This window comes from Hypanus sabinus, chromosome 8 (genome assembly GCF_030144855.1).
Source record: "Hypanus sabinus isolate sHypSab1 chromosome 8, sHypSab1.hap1, whole genome shotgun sequence".
Lineage (NCBI taxonomy): Eukaryota > Metazoa > Chordata > Chondrichthyes > Myliobatiformes > Dasyatidae > Hypanus > Hypanus sabinus.
This window is the reverse complement of record NC_082713.1, coordinates 117,155,128-117,182,138: the sequence shown is the minus strand read 5'-3', so window position 1 is coordinate 117,182,138 and position 27,011 is coordinate 117,155,128. Positions and strand designations below refer to the sequence as shown.

The 27,011-nt window shown below is 39.9% G+C and overlaps 1 protein-coding gene across 3 annotated transcripts in view; it reads right to left on the bottom strand.

Moving 5' to 3' along the window:
• LOC132398364 (GLIPR1-like protein 1) overlaps positions 1–27,011 on the bottom strand; it is a 37,844-nt gene that overhangs the window by 7,727 nt on the left and 3,106 nt on the right. For 2 of the 3 annotated variants that reach the window (XM_059977675.1, XM_059977676.1), the window contains exons 2-3: positions 7,119–7,367; positions 4,053–4,168 (exon numbers count right to left, since the gene is read on the bottom strand). In XM_059977675.1, the coding sequence (XP_059833658.1) occupies positions 4,053–4,168; positions 7,119–7,367 (365 nt within the window). Of the gene's footprint in view, positions 1–642; positions 774–4,052; positions 4,169–7,118; positions 7,368–27,011 lie in introns of those variants that run through there. The other variant, XM_059977677.1, reaches the window with a different exon arrangement.

Genomic DNA, 27,011 nt, shown 5'->3' with positions numbered 1-27,011 from the left:
CAGCCATTATAAACGCACAATCATTCCTACCTGTGTCTTCTGACCCAGAAAACCCCTTTATACTTTCGCCATCAACGCTCCTTACGCAGAAGGCAGGAGCACCTCCTCCACCAGGAGACTTCTCAGACAAGGATTTGTACACAAAGCAATGGAGACAAGTCCAGGCTCTGGCAAATCAGTTCTGGCCTCGCTGGAGACAAAAATATCTACCTTTGTTGCAACAGAGACAAAAGTGGACAGAACCCCGAAGGAATCTTCAAGTTGAAGACTTAGTCCTGCTCAGGGACAAGCAAATCGCCCGCAACAGCTGGCCAATGGCCAGAATCACTGCTACATTCCCTAGCGAGGATGGACATGTCAGGAAGATCGAATTGAAGACTACCGACCAAGGCGACGTGAAAATTTACCAAAGGCCAGTTACAGAAGTTATTCTACTTCTACCCAATGACTGATTAAGAGACTAAGTTTGTACTCTGCTCATTGTGACCTTACGAAGGTCAAGCGGGGAGTGTGCTGTCTTTACGACAGTTATTTAGTTTATAATATTTCCGCTTAGTAATTCATTCGATAGTATTTTCTAGTTAGAATTAGAAGTGTTTAAAGTATATTCATTGCATGTAAAATATATCGGCATGCGATGACGTCACATCCGGTTTCGCCGCGTCTTGTGGGAAAACACCGGTTTGAAATTAGCGCAAGGGTGGGGGCTTTCCACGAGGCTCACCTGAGCAGAAGCAGTTTTGCAGGCATGAGAAATCACAGTGAGAGCAACGCTGTAAGTTAATAGATAATCGATATATTGAACTAAGATGTTAATGCCGATCCTGTTAGAAGTAACGACGGTAGATAATGTTTATGCTTTCGTTAGTTAAAGAGTCGCGGATAGTTTGCATGGAAGTGTATTTAAAGTAGTCAATGGAGCAGGTAAACTCTCCCTGTATACTGCACCTTAGTGTAATGTAGTTATAGTCACCTTTGCAAGTATTTACACTTGAAATGTGATATTAAGGAAGGAACAAATACTGTATCAATCTTGTATTGTTTTATCAACAGTTTTCACCATATGTTAATGTGAAGAGTGAACAGTAAATGGTTAATCTTGCTGCGATCTGGTTCTTATTAACTGTGGTTTATCTCGACGTTAAATTCGGCGTTCGTGACACGCGAAGGAGAACGTTACACATGCATTACCATTGAGGATGGAAATATGGGAGAGAGCAGTAAAGTTATGTGACTTCCCTTTCCCAAATGCCCAATGATAGTGCAGACCACTCTTCTCAAGAGACAGGGCTGTCCTCAGAAGATCCATGATCAGACCAAGTAATATGACATGTTTGTTTTTACAAGTTTCTGAATAAATTTGTGACAACTGCACAGTACAGTATAGACCCATTGGCCCACGATGTGCTAATCTTTTAACCAACTCCAAGATCAATCTAACAGTTCTCCCCCATGTACCCTCCAATTTTCTATCATCCATGTGCATATCTAAGAATCTCCCTAATGTCCCTAATGCATGTGTCTCTACCACCACCCCTGGAAGTCCATTCAACAACCCACATTTAGAATTCAATCGGGCTCATGAGGCACAACCCTGCTCCTAACAAAGCCATTCTGACTATCCCTAATCAGGCTTATATCTCCAAATCCTCATAAATCCCATCTCAAAGAATACTCTCCAGTAGTTTGTCCGCCACTGGTATAAGATTCATTGGTCTATAATTCTCGGGATTATCCCTATTCCTCTTTTGAACAAAGAAATAAGGAGATGAGATTGTTGGGGCCTTGACCTTTTGTATCCTCTTTAGGCACAGGTGAGGTCCTGGAGAACTCCACTTTTTGACACTGGTCAAAAGAAAAAGCCTCTTTTATGTCAAAGTGAGAACAGATCTCTACAAAGTTATCTAAATTAACTGCAAATATAAAATGCAAAATAATTGATTGCACAAGTATTCACCCCCTTTAATATAACACACCAAATCATCACTGGTGCAGCCAGTTGGTTTTAGAAGTCACACAATTAGTTAATTGGAGATCACCATGTGCAGTCAAGGTGTATCAACTGATTGTAATAGAAGTACACCAGTAAGGTCCAAGGGCTGGTGAGTCAGTATCCTGGCAAAAACTACACCGTGAAGATAGAAGAACACTCCAAGCAACTCCATGAGAAGGGTTATTGAAATGCATAAGTCAGGAGATGGATACAAAAACATTTCCAAGTCAACGAATATCTCTTGGAGTAGTACTAAGACAGTCATCAAATGGAAAGGATATGGCACAGCTAAAAATCTGCCTAGAGCTAGAGCAGGCCATCCTCAAAAACTGAGTGACTGTACAAGAAGGGGACTAGTGAGGGATGCCATCAAGAGACCTATGACAACTTTGTAGGAGTTGCAATTGAGGTGGAAGTGACTGCATATACAATAACTGTTGCTGGAAGTGCTTCACCTGTTACAGCACTATGGGAGAGTGGCACCATTGGAAAAAAAACTCACATGAAATCTCGGTAGAGCTTGCCAGAAGGCATGTGGGAGTCTCTGAAGTCAGCTGGAAGAAGCTTCTGTGGTCTGATTAAACCAAAATTGGGCTTTTTACCCATCAGACTAAAGGTTATCTTTGGCATAATGGTAGCTACGTTGTGCTGTGCGGATGCTTCACTGCAGCAGGCCCTGGAAGGCTTGTGAAGGTAGAGGGTAAACTGGATGCAGCAAAATATAGGGAAATCCTGGGGGGAAACCTCAGGAGAACTGTGACTTGGGAGATTTGTTTTCCAGCAAGACAATTACCCCAAGCATAAAGCCTAAGCTCCAGAGCACTGGCTTAAAAACAACAAAGTTAATGTCCTAGAGTGGTCAAATTGGAGTCCAGACCTCAATCCAATTGAGAATTTGTGGCTGAACTTGAATAGAGCTGTTCACTTAACAATTCCCAAGCAATCTGATGGAACTGAGCAGTTTGTAAAGAAGAATGGGGAAAATTTGCAGAGTCCAGATGTGCAAACTGGATAGAGACCCATCCACAGAGACTCAAGGCTATAATTGCTGCCAAAGGTGCATCTGCTAAATACGGACTTGAAGGAGGAGAGTAATTATGCAATCAATTATTTTGTGTTTATTTGTAATAAATTTAGACCAATTTGTAGAAATCTGCTTTCACTTTGACACAAGTCTTTTCTGTTGAACAGTGTCAAAAAGCCAAATTAAATTCACTGTGATTCAATGTTGTGATAAAGTATGCAATAAAATACAATAAAGCATGAAAACTTATATACACACACACACACACACTGATGACAATAAACTTGAACTCAAATGTGCAAAAGACTGGCATCAAATTTTGATCAATAATGGTAAACCTTCAAAGAAGCACACAGTAAGTACATTTCCATGTGAGAAAAGGCACCCAGAGGTAGTTTGGTGGATGAGTAAAATAATAATGTGACAAATAAAACAAAGCCTTATATGAAAGGTCATAATAAAGTGAGGAACAAAGCTGAATGCAGAAAGTACAGTGATGATCTTAAACACTGGTAACCCTAAAAGCAGTTATCATGAGAACAGTACAGCAGCAGACACAAAAGAAACACAAGTTGTACAACAAAATAGACAGCAGATGCTGTGATCTGGAACAACAGAGAAGGTGCTATTGTGACTCAGTGGAGGGAAATACACAGTCGATATTTTGAGTTTTAAAATATCCTTTGAATTGAGTCCAGATGAAAGGTCTCACAACTTAAAAATTCCTTTAAGTGGTCAGAAATACTTTTTCAATTCAACTTTACACATGGTTATACAAGGCTCAAAAGGGTAGTAATTTGAACAATGGTAATTATTTTAAATATCTGGCTTGATTCAAGGTCACCTGTAAACTGAAACATTAAGAATTATTGCCTTTTCGTGTGACAATGCTATGACTGGTAAGTGTTTAATATTTTAAAAATAACTTCAGTTTCTCATCTAAATTATTGCTCTAGTATCTACTTAACTTTACAATTGAAAGAAAGCAATGACATTCAAATTAAATTATTGTTTAAAAATACTTGGAAAACTTACGCTGGTCCATAGTTACACACAAATATTTTGGCTGGCCCTCTTGGTCTAAAGTGCTTAATTCCACTGGGACAGTTAGTAACAGAACAACCGACTTTGTATGTACTCTCCCAGACAACCTGAAAAATAAGATCAGTCTTTCAACATCTGTCACATTATTCATTCTGTTAACGTTTGATCTATTTATCATACATGAAGGTACTACCATTGTGTACATTATATTGTATATGGTAAATTAAGACTAAGGCAACTGCGCTGTTCCGTAAAACTCTACTTGAGGTCATTTGTACCCTTCGCCATTAGGTTCTATCATGAGTCAATCTATAGCCGGGGAAGTGATGACCCCCTCCTGTTACACAGTTTGTGGTAACTGATTTTTTATTCTCTCTACTTCTGTGCACTTGTATTGCCACACTGACACTGTAATTTCCTATGCGATCAATAAAGTATCTATCTATCTTAAGGATAGAAAAATTATTGGTTCCACTTTTAACTCTCATTTTGCAATACATTAATATTTTATAAATTTCTTATTGTAACTGTTTTTAATATATTACACTGTACTGCCAACACAAAACAACAAATTTCATGATGTACATCAGTGATAATGAACCCGATTTTAATTCTAATTCTGATTAAACATTTGTCAGAAACCACTACAGTTCTTTTCCCCTCATTTGGATCTCTGCAGGATCCATACATAGCACACAGAACAAAAACAAACCTGTCAGACCACTAAGTTGGTCTAATGATGATGATGCCAACGTGACATAGTTCACTTGTGTTTGAAAAAAATATTGTGAAATAAACAGTACTGATTTGTTTAAATCACAAATGTGTATCTAAAATTGAAAATGTAAACTATAAGTAAAATTTGTAGCCACCAAGTAATTCTCTTTTGATAACTTTATCATTGAATATCCACATTTTCTGAAATTCAGTTGAATTCGCAAACCATTTATATTAATCTGAATGCAGCCCAGCAGAAGTTTTCTACCCAATAACAATATAAAATAAAAAACTCTCATATTCAAAAAGAAAATATAGTTAACCTGAAATACCAGTTAATACCTCACAGCTACTGAGAATCAGAATCAGGTTTAATATCACTGACATTTGTAATGAAATTTGTTTAGCAGCAGCAATACATAATAGAAATTATAAATTACTATATATTATATATCTTAGAGCAAAAATAGTAAGGTACAGTTCGTCGGTTAGTTTATGTCCTTTCAGAAATCTGATGGTGGAGGAACAGAAAATGTGGGACCTGCTGGATATTTCTAGCAATTTTAAAATGATTTTTCAAATAATGCTGAATGAACCACCCACTATATTCACCTGATGTCAAATGTATGCATGCAAAATATTAATTCTAACTGTTATATTTGTTATATGTTTAGGTAAGACCAGCATTAGAGGCCATGGATTAAGGGTGAAAGGTGAAATGTTGCAGGGAAACTTGAGGGGACTCTTTTCCACTTAGGACGGTGAGAGTTTGGAACGAGCTGCCAGTGGAAGTGGGAGATGTGGATTCAATTTGAACATGATAGAGAAGTTTGTATAGGTACATGGATGGAAAGGGTATGAAAAGCTTAAGGCCTAGGTGATTACTGCTCTCCAGATGTTTCTGATATATGGATTACTTACAGCAGTTACTTCATAGCACTAGGGGGATACCACCAACATTGCCTCTATAAAATCCTCTAAACGTACTGGCAGGATCAGCATTCCCTCAGCCCCACCATTCAGCCAGTCAGGTAGGCTGAGTCTCACACTTGTCCAACTCTAGACTCCCGTTCCTCTTGAATTCATCAATTCAACTATTTTTGCAATTCCCTTCTTGTGCTTCTGTCTCTACTCTGAGTTCTATTACAACAGGACAGAGATGATTCAAGACTCAAAGCGTCCTCAAAAAGGCAATATCACCAACAACTTGTAGGAACCCCTAGCTCATGGTTACTCCAAATGGAGAAGCATTTGGCTGACAATGAGAACCTCAGGTTTATTTGTCTAACGTGCTGAAACCCAGTTAAAATGGTATAAGGGCTATGACACTCCCCTTACTACTCACTCACCCTGTTATACAGTCTGTGGATCTCACACTGACCTCATCAGCCACCTTAAAATCCACAAACCTGGAATCATATCATCTTCTATCCTGAAGGACTACTTGATACCATCCAAGCTATACTCTCTTCCTGCTGTTGCCATCTGAAAGGATATACAGGAGCCTCAGGACCCACACCACCAGGTTCAGGAACAGTTATTACTCCTCAATCATCAGGTTTTTGAACCATTTTGTTATTTGTAGTTTGGTATCTTTTGGACATTAGTTGTTTGTCCATCTCGTGTACAGTTTTTCATTTATTCTGTGTTTCTGTGTTGTGTTTCTTTGCATTTACTGTGAATGCATGTGAGAAAATGATTTTTTTTGATAATAAATGTACTTAGAACTTACAAAGAAAACTGGAAATGTGTGATAACGTGTCTGTTCCAGGTGCATCTGCAATTTAATTTCTGATGCTTCTGGCTCACATGCTGTACTGTAAAGGTACCCACCTCATAAGTTCAATCTTTCCTGCCTGTCTCCAGGGGTCAGATTTCCTAAAGCTTGAGAAATCTAACAATCAGTAGATTAAAACCATGATATTAAAATAAAGGCAAGGAACCTTTATCTAAAATAAACAAACCAATACCACTTCACATCAGCAAAGTGGCCCTACATTTTTTTGACATTTAATAGCTAACGTGATTGCAGGCCACCAAAGGTGAGTTTTAATTGAGTCTCAGGAGTCTTGTAATGCAGCTGATGCAAAAGAAACCAAAAATATAATGTGGCAAAAGTAAGAATCAACAGATGCCATATATCTGAAATAAACACAGAATATCCCTTAAATACTCAGTTGATAAGGCAACATTTATAAAGATCTTTGAAAAGGCATCAACCTAAAATTAACTTGCTCTCCACAAATGCTGCTGAGTATGGTCTTTTTCTGTCTGTATATATTTGATGAAGTTCTACTCATTTAGCAATGCAAAGTTAACTGTTTACAACAGAAATATTACCTGGGTGTAATGTCCACAAAGAGCAATTTTTTTGCAGCTATTTTTTCCAAAATTATAATCCTTCACTTCATCATTCCACACTTTAATAGCCTGTTTGGTTTGAAAAGTGCCTGTTGTAACAAAGAGATTTTCTCCAACTGGGAAGAAGGTTGGATGTACTTGTCCAATCTTTCTCAAGGCTGGATTATGTTTAAATATGCACTTCTTGCCCCAGGCTCTTGCAGATTTAGCAAGAGCGTCATCCCATGTCTAGAATTGTAAAAAGGAAAACAATGTTAAAATATTTCTGCATATTTTTGTCATCTCAACTAACTTTTTAAGACAGATCTTCAGATTTTAGGAGTTTCAAAGGATATACAGTTAGTACAACAAAGTGGATATGAAGTAAAAGCCATTATCTTATGAATGACAGAGTCAGTGCAAGGAACTAAATTACATTACTGTACTTACTCTTGCTTTCATTTTTTTATGTTCCCATTGTAAAAGTATGATGTATAAAATGGGTGCAGCTTCTATTGAACATAACTTCAAATTGTAAAGATCAGTAATTTGGCATTCATGGGAATTTATAAAGGGTGGGAAAGTACTATTTCCATGTTGTTTTTAATTTACATTAAGTGCAGACCACAACCTATGGCCTCACTTTCAGGAATCATACAACTCATGTTCTTTATATTATTTCTTATTTATGTATTGTTATTTTGTTTTTCTTTTTTGTATTTACACAGTTTGGTGTCTTTTGCACTTTAGATATTTGTTCATCTTTGTGTGTAGTTACTCATTGATTCAATTGTGTTTCTTTCCATTTATTGCGAATGACTGCAAAAATAAATTTCAGGGCACTATATGGTAATATATATGTACTTTGATAATAAATTTAGTTTAATTTTTGATTTCAAACTAAATATAGATGAGGCATCCCAAACTTAAGAATCTGGTCAGAATGGAAAGCTGCTGCTGTCTAATTTAAACTGGGAAGATAAAGTACATAAGAGGGTTTTATATTAGTTTAATTAGTTAATAAGCATTATTAAAATCAACATTTATTCCATGGAAATCGGTGTTCAAAATTACTATAAAATATAATCTAGAGGGAGATGTTGCAGTTCTTAAATGGTGTGCATATGACTCAGATTTTACACCAAATAAATTGGATGCTAGATTTAAGGACTGGACAGCTAAAGGAATAACAGTTCTTTGCAACATAATGAAAGAAGGAACACTGTTCAGTTTTGAAATGTTTAAAGAGAAACACTAATTCGAAAAACAAGATTTTTATCAGTATTTACAGATGTGACAATATGTTAATAAGATGCTTAAAAATGTAACCAGGCAAGTACATGCTTGATAGAGCTATTTAGAAAAGCAAATAATTCAGTTAGCGATAGTAGAATCATTTCAAGCATGTATGAAGGGTTGTCAAATCTTAAAACACATTCGACTTCATACATTAAAACAAAATGGGAGAAGGAAGGAGGGATAATTATATCGGAGGAAGAATGGACAATAATATGGAGGTATCAATGTAAGTGTACCAGTTCACAGAAATGGAGGGAGTTTGGATAGAAAAACTTGATAAGATATTTTATTACACCCTCTCAGAAATCCCACTATGATAGTAACCTCCCTGTTTGCTGGCGAAATTGTGGAAATCAAAATGCAAATCATTATCATATTTTTGGGACTGCCCTGTTATCAAAGACTATTGGAGGGGGATACACAAGCCCTACAAGACATCTTTAAGTGTGAAATACCCTTAGAGAGTAAGGGCATATAATTTTGAGAATGGTTGAAAAGAGATAAATATTTAATGAATATACTGTTGGTGACTGGTAAAAAGACTCTTACTAGGAAATGGTTATCACAGGAGAGCCCAACTTTAAATGAATGGATGGAAATTACATTGGGCATTTACAAAATGGAGAAGATAACAGCACATTTGTTAATCATAAGCTGGAACAATTTGATTCATACTGAGAAAAATAGTTTAACTACATAATGCCTCATAGGCCTGATTTTATTCTCACAAATCAATGAATATTCTCTAAGAAAAAAAATCACTCCCTACTTGTACATAGTTTTTTCCTTTTGCTTGTTTTTTTTCTTTCCACTCTTTTCTATGTGTATACCTCAGATAAATACTATGTGGAGATTTATGACATATATGATTATATGATACATATGTATAATGTCTGAAATACATCTTATGGAAATGTTTGTTTGATGATGAACTTCAATAAGAAAAATTACAAAAAAAGGGAAATCGGTGTTCACTCAGTATTGTGAGCTACTTCAATTCTAACAAATTAGATCTGAGCTTGAAAGGCAGCTGGAGTCACAGCATAAAGGAAATGGTGAGGGTCCTGGATTGTAGGTTCCAGATGGTCGTCCAGTAACCTCAAAGTTCAGAATAGTACATGAGTGACCTTCCAACATGGCAGGGAGAGACAAGATGTGCAACAATTGTCAAGGGTGTATGCCTGTTTGTTTGACTGTGGCACTCAACATTAGACACTGGATGGGGTGACAACACTTTTAAAGAGTTTATTCCAGAATATGTATGATGGAAGATACGACTGTACAAACAGTCATTCAGAGGTGCGGGTCATAGGGAATAACCACCAGATCTAGAAATACCGTAGGCAGAATGGATTGCATTGTCAGGCACACTATTTTCTGTAATTCGAACATTAATGTAGATGGAGTATTACCATAATTCAAAGAGGAGAAATTGTATTTTAATCTAAGGTAGCCTTGTTTGTCATATTTGCAATTTGAGTTGTTACGAAGGATGAACAACTCTGATGGGCGGAAGGGTGCAGAGTTGCCCATGCCCCCCCCCCCCTTTTTGGAGAATCACAAACCGTTACTATTTCGATGCTGTTAACAGGAGAGTAAGAGAGACAAAAGAAAACATGCCAGGACAACTGTTACTGATAACAGCTCATGAGAGAGAAAGAGAGAGAGACACTGATAAAGAGGTAAACAAGTTGGAACATCTGCTACTGATAAGAGAGGAGAGGAGCCATTGATTTACTGTTATTGTCTTTTGGAGAAGGATTGTTTACTTGGTACTATTCTGTTCATTGAAATTCCTCAGTGGACAGCTGGAGTGGACTGGTTTGATGGGCTAAGTCATTCAAAACTGATTGACACTTGAGACCTCGTGAGTGGGGATAAAAGTGAGGTCTGGGGTGACACCCTTCAGACACACCAGGAGACACACTAGTGAACATCAGACACCCACGAGAAAGTGTGGGGCATCGGAGACCGAACGAAGGATCTGTAAATTTTAACTCAGTGTTTATAGCAAGGGGCTTGTGTGTGTGTCCACCCTTGCCTGGGTGACAAGTCCACCACAGAAAAATGGTCTAGCTAAAGGACAGAGGGGTCATACTTGAATGGCCACAGCAACAACTCATCGACGGATCAAGATCGTAAAGGAAAGTTTGCAAGACAATTGCTGTTACTGTTTGCGCACTCTTTCTCTAACAATTCCAACACATCGACCAACAACTACCTCAGCCTGCATGAACTGAACTGAACTTTATATTTCCATGTGACAATTCATTACCCCTTAGACAACAATAGAGCTGGTTTATTATTGATTACTATTATACCCACACTTTTAGGTTTAGTATTGCTAATGTATATTATCTGTATATTTGCATTGATATTGTTTTGTATATTTTTACTAATAAACACTGTTGAAAATAGTACCACCAGCCTCCAATGGACACTTCAATCTTTGCTGGTAAGACACCCAGTTACGGGGTACGTAACAAAGTCATAAGACCATAAGTTACAGGGGCAGAATTAGGGTATTTGGCACATTGAGTCTGCTCTGCCATTTATCTTGGCCAATCCATTTCCCTCTCAGCCCAAATCTCCTGCATTTTCTTTGTATCCCTTCATGTCCTAATCAAGAATTTATCAACCTCATTGCCTTAAATATATCCAATGACTTGGCCTCCATAGCCACCTGTGGCAATGAATTCCACAAATTCACCACTCTCTGGCTCATCTCCATTCTAAATGGACACCCCTCTATTCTGAGGTGTGTCCTGGTCTTGGACATCCACACAATAGGAAACATCTGCTATGCATTCACTCTATCAAGACCTTTCCACATTCAATATGTTTCAATAAGATTCACCCCTCATTCTTCTGAATTCCAGTGTGTAAAGGCCCAGAACTATCAAACACTCCTCAGATGATAAGCCTTTCAATCCTGGGATCATTTCATGAACCTCCTTTGAATCCTCTCCAATGCCAGTACATCTTTTCTTAGATGAGGGGCTCAAAACTGCTCATAATACTCCAAGTGAGACCTCGTCAGTGCTTTATAAAGCCTCAAGATTACATCCTTGCATGTAATCTATTAGACTGCCAACAACCTGGGTTAAATTTCAAAGCTCTCTATAAGAATAAGGAATTTGTATGTTTCCCCCATTACCAATGGATTTCTTCTGAGTGCTCCAGTTCCCACCCACATTCCAAAGACATACGGGCTGGTAGGTTAACTGGTAATTAGGCACTGCAGGCTTGTTGGGCTTTAAGGGCCTGTTACTCTGTTGTATCTCTAAATAAAATAAAGTAACTGTGTTTCCTGTTTCTCATTTCTCATGAAGTGCCCTGTCATTCTCAACAGGTTATTGAATAGTGCCATAGAATCAAGATGGAAATGGTCCCTTCAATCCTCCATGTACTTGCTTATCTACACAAGTCCCATTTACCCTCATTTGATTTCCAGCCTTTTTGTCTTAATAATCCAAATGCTTGTCTGGATGCTTGTTAAATGAACACCTGCCTTCATCACCTCATGAAGCAGCACATTACAGATTCCAAACCCTTTGTGTGTGGAAAAAAAGTCCTCTTAGATCCCTTCGTCACTCCATACTTCTCACCTTACAAAGTTCAAAGTAAATTTGTTATCAAAGTACAAATATAGTATGTTACAATATACTCTGAGATTCATTGTCTTACAGTAGAACAAAGAAATACAATAGAATCAATGAAAAACTATACACAAAGACTGACACATATCAAATCTATAAGACAAACTGTGCAAATACAAGAAAACAGGTAGATAGATAGATAGATGAGAGCGTGAGTTGTAGAGTCCTTAAAAATGAATCCCTAGGTTGTGGAATTAGTACAGAGTTGAGGTGAGTGAAGTAATCCATGCTGGTTCAGGAGCCTGATGACTGGATAGTAATAGCTGTCCCTGATTTGGTGGTGTGGGATTTGAGGCTCCTCTCAGTCGATGGCAACAGTAACAAGAGAGATTGACCAGGATGGTGGGAGTCCCTGATGATGGATGCTTTCTTGCAGCAACATTCCTTGTGGGTGTGCTCATTGGTGAGATGCGCATTTCCTATGATGGACTGGGCTACATCTACCACTTTTAGTAGGTTTTTTGATTCTTTGGCATTGAGTGTTTCCATACCAGGCCATGATTCAACTACAAGGAAATCTGCATATGCTGGAAATTCAAACAACAGACACACAAAATGCTGGTGGAACTCAGCAGGCCAGGCAGTATCTATAAGGAGAAGCACTGTCGACGTTTTGGGCCAAGACCCTTCGTCAGGACTAACCGAAAGGAAAGATAGTAAGAGATTTGAAAGTAGTGGGGGGAGGGGGAAATGCAAAATGATAGAAGACTGGAGGGGAAAGAAAGGAGGTAGGGGGAAGCACTAGAGGGAGATGGAGAACAGGCAAACAACTAAATATGTCATATTATCTTTCTCCTGAGGCCTCCCATCCCATGATCCTTTCCCTTCTCCAGCTCTGTATCACTTTCACCAATCACCTTTCCAGCTCTTAGCTTCATCCCACCCCCTCCGGTCTTCTCCTGTCATTTCTCATTTCCCCCTCCCCCCCCCCCCCCACTACTTTCAAATTTCTTACTATCTTTCCTTTTGGTTAGTCCTGACGAAGGGTCTCAGCCCAAAACGTCGACAGTGCTTCTCCCTATAGATGCTGCCTGGCCTGCTGTGTTCCACCAGCATTGTGTGTGCATGATTCAACTAGTTAGGATACTTGCCACTTTGCATAAATAGAAGTTTGCCAAAGTTTTAGATGACATGCAGAATCTGCACAAACTTTTGAGAAAATAGAGGTGCTGTTGTGTCTTCTTCCAAATGTCACTTATGTGCTGGTCCCAGGTCAGATCCTCTGATATGTTAAGGAATTTAAAGTTACTGATCTTCTCCACCATCAATCCCCTAATAAGGACTGGCTCATGGGCCCCTGATTTCTTCCATCTGTAGTCAATAATCAGATCTTTGTTTTATCTGATGGTGAGTGAAAGGTGGTGGTTATGGCAGCATTCAACCAGATTTTCAATCTCCCTTCTATATGCCAATTTTTCACCACCTTTGATTTGATGAACAATTAAGCAAACTTAAATATGGTGCAGGAACTGTACTTAGCATCATAGTTATAACTATAAAGCAAGTAGAGCAGGAGCTGAGCACACAACCTTGCTCCACCTGTGCTGATGGTGATTGTGGAGATGTTGCTCAGCTCAAAGTAAATTTATTATTAAAGTACATATATGTCACCATATACAACCCTGAGTTTCATTTTCTTACAAGCATACTCAATAACTCCAACAACCATAAAAGAATCAATGAAAGATTGCACCAGTGTGCAAAAGATAATAAACAGTGCAAATGAAGAATGAATTATAATAATAAATAAGCAATACATATAGAGAAACTGAGATGAAGAGTCCTTGAAAGTATCCATATAGTAGGTTGTGGGAACAGTTCATTGATGGGGCAAGTGAAGTTGCCAATCCAAATTGACTGGGGCCTGCAAGTGAGGAAATCAAGGATCCAGCTGCACATAAAGCTATTGAGACCTAGGTCTTGGAGCATATTTAGTAGTTTCAAGGGGATGATAGTGTTGATTGCTGAGCTGTAATTGATGACAAGTTTCCTGATGTCCAAGTGTTGCAGAGGTGAGTGAAAAACCAATGAAACAGTGCCTGCTATTGACCTATTGTGACAGTAGACAAATTGGAGCAAATCCAAATTATTTCTCCAGAAGTTGATGTGCTCCATGACCAACATTTGGCAACTTCAATGAAACATCACTTCACTTGCTCCATCAATGAACTGTTCCCACAACCTACTGTATGGACTCACTTTCAAGGACTCTTCATTTCATGTTCTCAATATTTATTGCTTGTTTATTTATTATTATTTATTTTATCTTCCATTTCTATTTGCACAGTTTATTGTCTTTTGCACATAAGTTGCCTGCCCTGTTGGAGCAGTCTTTCATTGACTATATTATGGTTATTGGATTTATTGAGTATGTCCACAAGAAAATGAAACTCATGGTTTTATATGGTGACAATAGTCATTGAGGCAAGCTACCACGTTCTTCTTGGGCACTGAAATAATACATCGATGCCCTCTTGCTTTTAGACATTCTCACCACAGGAAAAACATTTTTATCGTCTCTCCTATCTATCCTCCTCACTCTCCTCTGCTCCAGACTAGTGAATCCCTCTTTATAACTGAAATGTTCCTATCTAGGCAACATCCTGGTGAATCTCCTCTGCAACCTCTCAGTGTAACTACATTTTTTATATACTGTAATGTGGTGACCAGAACTACACACAATTTGGCCTAACCAAATTTTATAAAGCTGTAACATGACATCCAATATGCCATGGCTGATGAAGTTATATCTACATATGTTGCCACTCTTATTGATCTTTGGATGTACCTCAAGATCCCTTGGTTCATCAAAAGTCCCTAGGGTCCCACTATTCATCGTGTATGTTCTACTCTTCCAAAATGCATCATTTCACACTTGTCTGGATTAAGTTCCATCTGCAGTACTTCACCCAACCTTCCAGCTGTCCAATATCATGCTGGAGTCCAAGACAATCTGCTTTGCTACCTATATATTACAAATTCAGCAGGGAACCCTAACATTCAGTTTCCTTCAATAACCAAGGGCAGTCAAGGCTAACTACTCTGAGACAAACTCAGTACACAATTGGAATGTAATCATTGCAATCCATTAATTATTTAATTGAGAATTGAAAAATTAAATAAGCAGACATTATAGAACATATTTTCAGATACTGGGTTATTAATTCAGGGGAATGTGTCAGTTTCCTAAAAGAAACAGGCAGCTAGCTCAGGAACTAAAGAAAGACAATAGGAAGTCATCAATAAAAGCAAAGGAGATGCGATATTTTGATGTTTCTGGTACATTATCTATGTTGAATCAGCATAACACATCGAAAACACTTGGACTCAAAAAGAATCAGGATGTATTGTTCAGTAGCTTTTCCCCTTGTTTAATGGTTTTCCTCGCCTTATCTAGGAACAGAAAAATTAGAAACACTTTGTAAGGTAAGCTGGGCAAGGTGCACTTAGGAACACTTACTAACTGAAATCAGAATTAAAAATTCTCAAGGAGCACTCTACCCAACATTTGCAGAATGTCTTGTGCTTATAATCCAACAATCATTGATGGTTTTATAATAAGATTGAATCTCTCATATATAGGGCTCAATGGCATTGGTCTCTGATTCATAGTGAGACTCCAGGTAACATTAACCACTTCCAATATTTTAGAAGACATCCCCACAAGGCAACAAAAGACATCCAACATTGCCTTAAGTGGGGAAATATGGCCTTTAATCAACAGGAGAAATGAGATTTTCAAGTACAATGGCTTTAGGCATTCACAATACCTCTTTTCTTTTAAAAAGTCGATAAGTAAACAAAGTATAGATTCATTCAAAACCCCTCAAGAAGTATCATTAATGCAATACTTGCAGAAGATCTCTTCCACCCAGGCTGACAAAACATCGCCAACATCCTCCCTCAAATCAGTACAGCAAGGACTGAAGCAGCCAACAAGAAGTTCTTCATTTGGAGGCCAGATTTTTCTCTGAGCTCAGGCTATTTCAACGACATTCTCAACACAAAGATGAAATGGTACAACATTAACACTGACTTACAGTAGAAATTAAGCACCTGCTGCAAGAATCACAGCATTTTGAAACTGTACAATGGCAATAAGAATATAGAAAATTAGGAACAGCATAAGGAGCTTTTCAGATAGCAGATCAGCATCCAAGACCCACTAATATCATTCAGAAATATATCAAAGTCAAATTAAATTTATTATCAAAGTACATGTGTGACCCTCAGGTTCTGGTGGCTGCTTAAGTCTAGGGAAGATAATCTCTGGCCCTGCCAAACGAGTGAGATTGTGATGCAAGTCCACTCCAAAACACCCTGTTTGGGTAGATGCTGTGTGATCTGTTACCCTGTTACAAATCAGTACAACAAAATAACAGACAGTACACTGCATACAATTAAATGATTTATAATTCTTAATTTGACTACAGGGTTAGTGAAGAAAAAGCAAAAAAAAAGGGCCCATTTTAATGAAACAGTCTAATGTGCACAAGTTGGAGCTCATGGTTTCCCATTTGCCGGTCCTCCTTCAGTCCTCCAGCTTTTGTCGGGACTTGGCCCCGCTCCAGTGTCTTCTCTCTTCATCTCCCACCAAACAAAAGACCCAGATCACCCTGGTGTCAGTCACATGGCACAAAAACACCCTTCCATCAGTGGATGGTTGTGGTAGTTATGGTTGTTGTGGGGGGGGGGGAAGGGAGAGGGAGAGGGAGAGGACGAACAACTACTACAGCCAAACCTTCCTTTGCTTTCTTAATCCGTCGTTTCTTTGTGGTCATTCAGTTATGACCCCTGTCGTTCAGCTAGACCATTCTTCTGTGGTGGACTCGTCACTCTGGCATGAGTGGACACACACACAAGTCCCCACCGGCCCTGCTGTAACACTGTGAGTTTAACTGACCGATCTCCTGGTTCCGTCTCCGATGTCCCCACCTTTCCTGTGGGTTCCAACACTCAATCAGTGTCCACTGCTGTGTCTGAAAGGTGTCTCTCCAGACCTGTCTTTTATCCCTACTCATGGGGTCTCAGCTATCAATCAATTTTGAATGACTGTGACCATCAAACCAGCCCACTCCTGCAGTCCACTGAGGAATGTTAATGGGCAAAATGGTAGAAGATAAATAACCCTTGCAGAAGTCATAATACAGTAAATCAACAAGTCTTTCTCCCCTCTCTTATCTATAGCAGATGTTCTTGCATGTTTTCATCTCTCTCTCTCATGAGCAGCATAGCAACAGTAATGGTTCGTGATTCTCAGGGAGGGGGGATGGGTAACTCTGCACCCCATTGTCCATCAGAACCGTTCATCACTCATAGCACCTCCATCCTTCTGGGAATTTTCACCAAGGTGAAAATTAACTAATACAGTATATAATACAAAATTACAGAGTTTAACAAAATACATAAGTGGTCTTAACTACAAAAATAATACAAATATACATTCCAATTAACATCTAGATAAACAATCAGCAATTACATTGTCACTCCCCTTTACATGTTGTATTTATTTTAATATCGAATTCCTGTAACAACAGATTCCAACTTAGTAAACTTCTATTTTTATTTTTCATGTTAGCCAAAAATACCAAGGGCTTGTGATCAGTATAAACAATTAATGGTCTCTGTGCTGAACAAATGTAGACCTCAAAATGCTGTATCACCAAGATAAGTGCCAACAATTCTTTTTCCACAGTAGAGTAATTTCTCTGATGCTCATTGAACTTTCGAGAGAAATACACTACTGGGTGTTACACTCCATCCCCTGCTTTCTGCAATAGGACTGCCCCTGCAGCCTCATCACTTGCATCAGTTGCCAGGGAGAAAGGTTTCAAAAGGTCAGGTGCTTTTAACACAGGGTGATGGCATAGTATGGTTTTCAACTTCTCAAAAGCTTCCTGACAAGAATTGCTCCACTCAAATTTTTCCTCCTTCCATAGGAGTTTTGTAAGCGGGAGGGCAATATCTTCAAAGCTCTTACAAAATTTTCGATAGTACCCCACCATGCCCAAAAACCTTCTTAGTGCCCTCTCAGTTGTTGGGACAGGAACCTCGGAAATAGCCTGTACTTTAGCCTGCACAGGAGCCAACTGCCCCTGTCCTACCACATACCCCAGGTACGTGATCGTGGCATGACCAAATTCACTCTTTGCGAGGTTCACTGTGAGATGGGCTGCAGGCATTCTTTTAAACAGTTTTTCTACAGCCTCAATGTGCTCATTCCAAGTGTCACTCCAAACTACAACATCATCAATATGAACCTTTGTGTTTGTTAACCCTTTAATCACGGCATCAATCATCCTCTGAAATGTCCCTGGAGCATTTTTCATTCCAAACGGCAAGACATTGTATTCATAAAACCCGGATGGGATGACAAAGGCTGAAATTTCTCAAGCCCTGTCCGTTAAAGGAACACACCAGTATCCCTTTAGTAGGTCAATCTTAGTGATGTATCTCGCTTTACCCATTTTATCAATACAATCATCCACCCTGGGGATAGGATAAGCATCTGTTTGCGTGATGGCATTCACCTTTCTGTAATCTGTACAGAATCTTATACTACCATCTGGTTTTGGTACGACCACGCATGGAGATGCCCATGCAGAGGAAGATTCACGAATAATACCAGCAGCTAGCATATGCTCAATTTCTTTCTCCACTAGCTTGCTCTTTTCCAAATTCATCCAATAAGGGGATTGTTTAATTGGCTGGGCCGAGGTAACAATAACATCATGCTCTGTTACTTTGCATCTCCTGGGAACATCTGGGCATAAATCTGCATGCCAGTTAATTAGCTGTGTCAGCTGCTCTCTTTGTTCAGGGTCTAAGTGACTGACTTTATCGGCAAAGTTGGCTAAAATAACAGAGTTCTCTAGTCGGGTGGGTACTATACTTATCTTTTCAAAATGCTTAGGCCCCTCCTTATCAATCCTTTCTGCCTCATCGTTCTTCGCGACAGCACCGACCACCATGGAGGTCACGTCATGATAACCTTTAAGCATGTTAACATGAACCAACTGGCTCGGCTTTTGTCTATCAGGTGTTTCAATCACATAACTCAGAGAGTCTATTTTCTTGATCACTTTGTACAGCCCTTGAAATCTTGCCTGTAGGGGGTTGGTAACTATAGGGAACAGGACCAAAACCTTGTCGCCCACTTGAAATTCTTGTTCTCGGGTTCCTTTATCATACCATTGTTTCATTTTAGTCTGGGAGTCTTTAAGATTTTGCTTTGCCAACTCGCAAACCTTATGGAGCCTCTCACGGAACCTCAAAACATAGTCAATCACATTGACTTGTACGTTCGGACCAGACCATTTCTCTTTGAGTAAGGTTAAAGGTCCTCTGAGCATGTGATCAAAAACGAGCTCAAATGGACTTAACCCCAGAGATTCCTGAACCGTGTCCCTCACTGCAGATAACAGAAGTAGTAATGCATCATCCCAGTCTCGAGTGTTTTCCTGACAGTTAAGTTTTAATCATGGTCCTTAAGGTAGTGTGGAATCTTTCCAATGCTCCTTGAGATTCCGGGTGGTATGCAGAGGCTAGAATTTGTTTAACTCCTATCTGTGACAACATTTGCTGAAATGCACGAGATGTAAAGGTACTCCCCTGATCCAACTGTATTTCTCTAGGTAACCCTACCATGGTGAAAAATTTAATGAGTGCCTTTACCATCGCAGGAGTTCTAATGTTTCCCAGGGGCATGGCCTCCGGGAATTGAGTAGCAGCACACATCAGGGTCATGACGTACTGCCGCCCACTCGCAGTTCTGGGCAAAGGACCCACAAAATCCACGATGATTCAGGAAAAAGGCTCCCCAAAGGTGTGTATCGGTTTGAGAGGTGCCTTTGGGATAACTTGATTTAGCTTTCCTACCACCTGACAAGTATGGCACCTTTTACAATAGTCAGCAATATCCTTCCTCATACTTGGCCAATAAAAATCTTTCATAGCCCTATCTACTGTCTTCCTTACTCCCAAATGTCCACCCAGAGGTCCCTTGTGAGCCAAGTTCAAAATTTCATCCCGATAAACCTTAGGAACTACCACTGGTGTACCACCACCCAGTCCTCATCTACTGGCACCGTGGTCGGCCTCCACTTCCTCATTAACACTCCCTCCTTCATATAGTATCCTTCTGGTTCCTTATCAATCTCTACATCAGAAAGAGCAGATTCTCTCAACGTCACAAGCTCCTCATCACGACTCCGTTCCTTTATAAATTCCCTCCTGGCTAAGGGTAGATCTGCCTCCTCTCCTTTACTCTCTCTCACCTCACTATTCTCTGCTTTACCACCCTCTAACCCCTCTTGGTACAGGGTTGGTAAAAACGTCTCCGCTAAATCAACACTGGACTCATTTAAACTGGCTCCTTTCTCAGCCGCCTTTCTAGACATGCTGCGAGTGATTGCGCATGCGGGATAAATCTTGGAATCTATGGGCGGGTCCTAAGCGCTTACAGGCTTACTTGTTAATTTCACTGCTGAATACACATGTGCCAAATTGTTACCAAGTAGGACGTCCACGCCGTCCATCAGTAGGTTCGACCGCACCCCTATTTCGACTGGCCCAGTTACCAGGTCATATTTCAGAAACCTACTGTGCAAAGGTATGGCCTCTGTCCCTTTTCCGATACCTCTTAACACAACCTCTCCAGTGTCAGTCTCTGGACCAAAATCTAATACCTTCTTTAAAATCAATGACTGACCAGCCCCAGTATCTCTCCAGATCTGCACTGGAACCCGGGTTTCTCCTTCTTTCACAGACACTGTCCCTTCCGAGATAAACTTCTTGTGCCCTCTTGTGCTCTATCTACCTTTGCCTTCCTCATCTGCTGACTGACTCAATGCAACCCATTGGGACTGCCGTTTTCCCTTTTCCTGTCTCCTTCTTCGGAGCAAAGCACTTAGATGCTATATGACCAGCTTTCCCACAATTATAACAGGTAAAACTAAGAACCTTCCTGCCAGCCTGCTTTTCCTCCTCTTTACCTTTTCCACTAGCTCCCGGCTTATTCTCTGCCTTAGCCAGTGGGCTTTCTCTACCATCCCTACTGCCTCTCTGGTAACGCTTATTTGAGGAAAACTTTGACTTGTGAGTTAAGGCGTACTCGTCTGCTAACTTGGCAGTCACAGACAGAGTCTCTGTCTCCTTCTCATCCAAGTATGTCTTCATACTCTCAGGGATACAACCTTTGAACTGCTCTATCAGCATTAACTGTAACAGTTTATCATAATCTCCAACAACCCCTTTTGAGGTGCACCAACGCTCACAATACATTTGCATTTCATGGGCAAACTCTAAATATGTGTGGTTCCATGGCTTTCTCCAGTTCCAGAACTTCAGCCGGTATGCCTCTGGCACCAACTCGTAACTCCTCAATACAGCCCTTTTTACTTCTTCATAATCCTTAGACTCCTCCATGGACAATGCCGAATATGCTTGCTGAGCCTTCCCCCTAAGTACGCTCTGTAACAGAACAGCCCATTTCCCCTGAGGCCAGTTCTGATTCACAGCCACTTTCTCAAAATGGAGAAAGAACTTATCGATATCCATCTCCTTGAATGGAGGTACCAACTGAATCTCCTGACCAATCTTGAACCCCTCATTTGGGTCTGCTGCCTGGTCTCTTCCCTGCTGTGCCTTTAATTTCTCTATTTCCAGCTCATGCCACCTCTCTTTCTCCCTTTCCTCCCTCTGCCTATCAGCTTCTTCCTTCTGCCTTGCAGCTTCCAACTCCTTGATCTGGAACTCATGCTCCCTTTTCTCCTTCTCTGCAGCCAACCTTAATCTTTCTATCTGTAACTGAACCTCACCGTTGGCTGGTTTCCTCTCAGGGAACAGGTCCAATACATCCGATGTGAACACACCCTCGGATACATAATGCATAGCTATTGCTATTTGTATATCCAACTTTCTCATTGATGATTTCACTGCCGAGAGATTTAATTGTTTCGCAACACTCACCAATTCTGCCTTCCTGGCATCCTCCAATGCCCCCGAAGTCAGATCTTTTAAAAATTTGTCTAGTTCCATCTCTGCTGGTTTCCCGACTGGTTATCCATGCAACCAGAACAGATAAGGGACTTTTATCCCGATTCACTACCCCCCCCCGCCCCCAATTTGGAGATCAAATCCCAGATGAGCCCCCAATTTGTTATATACCCTGTAACTGGGTGTCTGACCAGCAGAGAAAGAAGAATCCATTGGAGTCTGGTGGTACTATTTTCAAAAGTGTTTATTAGTAAAATAAGCAAATCAATACCAATAATGCAAATATATAGATAACACAAGTTAGCAATAATAAACCTAAAAGTGTAGGAATAATAATAAGCAATAATAAACAAGCTCCATCGATGTCTAGGGATAAATGAATTGTCATACAAAAGTATAAAGTTCAGTTCAGTTCATGAGTGCTGAGGTAGTTATGGTTGTTGTGTTGCAATCATTGGAGAAAGAGAGAGCGAGCGAGCGAGAGGTATCAGCTACTGCAGCCAAACCTTCCTTTGCTTTCTTAATCCGTCATATCTTTGTGGTTATTCAGTTATGATCCCTCTGTCATTCAGCTAGACCGTTCTTCTGTGGTGGACTCGTCACTCTGGCATGAGTGGACACACACACAAGTCCCCACCGGCCCTGCTGTAACACTGTGAATTTAACTGACCAATCTCCTGATTCAGTCTCTGATGTCCCCACCTTTCCTGTGGGTTCCAACACTCAATCAGTGTCCACTGGTGTGTCTGAAGGGTGTCTCTCCAGACCTGTCTTTTATCCTACTCACGGAGTCTCAGCTATCAATCAATTTTGAATGACTATGACCATCAAACCAGCCCACTCCTGCAGTCCACTGAGGAATGTTAATGGGCAAAATGGTAGATAAAGAACCCTTGCAGAAGTCATAATACAGTAAATCAACAAGTCTTTCTCCCCTCTCTTATCTATAGCAGATGTTCTTGCATGTTTTCATCTCTCTCTCTCATGAGCAGCATAGCAACAGTAATGATTCATGAATCTCGGGGGGGGGTGGGTAACTTTGCACCCCATTGTCCATCAGAACTGTTCATCACTCATAACACTTGCGGGCATTTACAGGAAAATGAAGAAATACAATAACATACATAATCAATTATGCATAAAAAAGCAATCAATTTGCAAAAGAAGACAGTGCAAATAAGGAGAATGGAAGGATATGAACATGGTGTAAGTAGAAGGGGTTTGGGTTTTTGTGCTTGGGTATTTTTTATCTGCTTTTTAGCTGGATCAGCACAACATTGTGAGCTGAATGGCCTGTTCTTGTACTGTACTGTTATATGTTCTAATGAGAATGTGAATTGTAGATTCCTTAAAATTGAGTCTCTAGGTTGTAGAATCAGTTCAAGTTGAGGTGAGTTATTCACACCAGTTCAGAAGTTTGATGGTTGAACAGTAATAAGTGTTCCCGAACTTCGTGATGTGGGATGAAGGCTTTTGTACATACTTCCTGATGGCAATAACAAGCTTGGGTGATATGTCTCCTTGGTGATGTATACGGCTTTCCTATGGCAATGTTCCATGTTAATGCTCTCAATGGATTTGCCTGTGATGGATTGTCGACTTATCCATTCAATACATGTCCAAGTTGCAGGTTGCAGCTATATCTGAAATTCCAGATTGATTTCAGTAGCCATCTACTGACAAACAATAAAGCAGTCCTTGGGAGACAAGTGTCAATGATTATCAATATTTACTAATGAATAAATGAATGGGATACTGTAAATAATGGCATGGGAAAACCCAACATATGTGAGTGGAAATAAAACATTTCCTTCTCCAGACCAGACATATCCAGGAAGTATCAATACTTGAAAGAAGTCAAGCTCCAAGTTTCACAGCATAACCAGCATCTGGTGCCGTTACGGTGCATCTGCAAGGTAGAGGCAAATGGATGACACCCTTCATTTCACACTTTATGAATAGGATCAAATAAGTGATTGGCAGAGAGACAAAGGTAAACAGCATTGAGAAGCACAGGGATTTTGCCATCCCAAGTTCATAGCTCCCTGAAAGTGACAACACAGTTGATAAGGTTCAGCACGTAGATAAGAAAGTATATGGCATGTTTGCCTTTAATTGTGGAGGCAGTGAATACAAAAATGGCAGGAACTTATGTTGCATCTTCATAAAAATTTAGTTAGGCCACATCTGGAATACTGTATTCAGTTCTGATCACCCCATTATAGAACAATGACGAGGCTTTGGAGAGGGTGCAGAAGTTGTTTACCATTATGCTGCCTGGATTCAAAGGCATACTATAATAAGAGGTTCAACTTGGATTCTTTTCTCTGGATCAGCAGAGGCTGAGGGGAGGTCTGATAGAGATTTATAAGGTTATGAGTGGCATAGATAAACAGTATCTTTCCCCAAGGTTGAAAAATGTAATTCCGTACCATAGCACATGCATTTAAGGTGAAAGGGGGAAATCTCAAAGAAGACGTGAGGGTCAAGTTTTTTTAAACATAGGGTGGTGGGTGTCTGGAATGTGCTGCCCAGAGTAGTGTTAGAAGTAGATACATATGGACCTTTAAGAGTCATTTACAAAGGCACATGAATGTGAGGAAAATGGAAGGATATGTAGGCAGAAAAGATTAGTTGTCAACTTGATTACTAATTTATTTGATTCAGCATAACATTGTAGGTTGAAGGGCCTGTTTTTCTACTGCACTGTTCTATGTTCTATATAAACCAAGTAAATGGTACTTAAGTGCACCTGCTTCTATTTATGGTATTTAGCTTTGATTAATGTTGAAAATGATAAGTCTCTGAAATGTAACTCTAAAACTAAGTTAATGGTAAAGACATCAGTTTTGGGAAGATGGGGTCTGGTCAAGCTGATGAGATACTTGGACATCAGTATGTCCTTGGTGTTATCACATCAGAGGACTTATCCTGGGACCACCACATAATTGCTATCTATCACGAAGAAGGCACAACAGTGCCTCACTTTCTCAGAAGTTTGTGTCTATGCAGCATGCTACCAAAAACAATGATAGGCTTCTATAGCTGAACAGTACCCTAACTGGATGCATCACAGCCTATAGTGGAAATATCAATTTTTAGGTACAGAAAATGCCACAGAGGTTATAGCTCGACATTGATAGGATGCAAACCTGGGCTGAGAAGTGGCAGATGGAGTTCAACCTAGATAAGTGTGAGGTGGTTCATGTTGATAGGTCAAATATGATTGCAGAATATAGTATTAATGGTAAGACTCTTGGCAATGTGAAGGATCAGAGGGATCTTGGGGTCCGAGTCCATAGGACACTTAAAACTGCTGCGCAGGTTGACTCTGTGGTTAAGAAAGCATATGGTGCATTGGCCTTCATCAATTGTGCGATTAAGTTTAGGAGCTGAGAGGTAATGTTGCAGCTATATAGGACCATAGACAGACCCCACTTGAAGTACTGTGCTCAGTTCTGGTCGCCTCACTATGGGAAGGATGTGGAAACCATAGAAAGGATGCAGAGGAGATTTAAAAGGATGTTGCCTGGATTGGGGAGCGTGTCTTATGAGAATAGGTTGAGTGAACTCAGCCTTTTCTCCTTGAGCGAAGGAGGCTGAAAGGTGACCTGATAGAGGTGCATAAGTTGATGAGAGGCATTGATCGTGTGGATAGTCAGAGGCTTTTTCCCAGGGCTGAAATGGCTAGTATGAGAGGGCATGGTTTTAAGGTGCTTGGAAGTAGGTACAGAGGAGATGTCAGGGGTAAGCTTTTTACACAGAAAGTGGTTCGTGTGTGGAATGGGCTGCCGGCAACAGTTGTGGAGGCAGATATAATAGGGTCTTTTCAGAGACTCCTGGACAGGTAAATGAAGCTCAAAAAATAGAGTGCTATGGGTAACCCTAGGTAATTTCTAAGGTAAGGACATGTTCAGCACAGCTTTGTAGGCCAAAGGGCCTGTATTGTGCTGTAAGTTTTCTGTTTCTAGAATGGTGCATTCAGCCCCATTCACCATAGAGATAGCCCTCCACAACACTCAGCAAATTTACATGAAGTACTGCCACAAGAAAGCAGCATCCATCATGGAAAACCCCCACCACACAGGTCACGCTCCTACCATCGGCAGGAGGTGCGTGATCCTTACGTTCCACATCACCAGGTTCAGGAATATTAATTAGCCTACAATCATCTGACTCCTGAAATGGCATGGATTAACTTCACTCGCCAGAACTCTGAACTAATTCTACAAGAAAGTCACTTTCAAGGACTCTACATCTCTTATTCTTAGTACTTAAAAAAATTTAATTTTATTTGCACAATTTGTCTTCTTTTGCACACCAGGTGTCTTCATAAATTCTACTGTATTTCTATATTTTCCTGTAAATGCCTGCAAGGAAACAAATCTCATAGTATTTCCAAACATATACGCACTTTGATAATAAATGTACTTTGACCTGAAGACTGACATGATTTCTTTCTGGTTGGTTGAGATAGGTTCAAATTAGACTGGAGGTGTTTGAGAACCTGAACTTTGATCCAATATGGAGAAGGCAGTCTATCAGCATGATCACCTCTCAGCATGAAAATTAAGGCAGTATATCAGTAATCAAGTATGAAGTCAAAGAAAGACCCCGAAAAGGCATCAACGGCTTCATCATAATTAATTTATTTTCATATAAAGTAGCTAGGGAATAACACAATACAAAAGCCAGGTTAGATCTAAAGTATTCTGGGCAGTTCTGCCATTTTTTATATAAAGTGTACCATTGGACTGGCCAGAATAACATTTTGACTCCAGTGGTTATGGATTACACAGATGGGGTTACATTCTTGCAAGTTATTAGGTCAGAAGACAATCTGTGTTAACATATGCAGATAACAACCAACTGGTTGGGTAGTCAGAACATGACAGTGTGCTAAAAAGAAAAAACTAACCTTTCAGCAGCAGTGTATTTC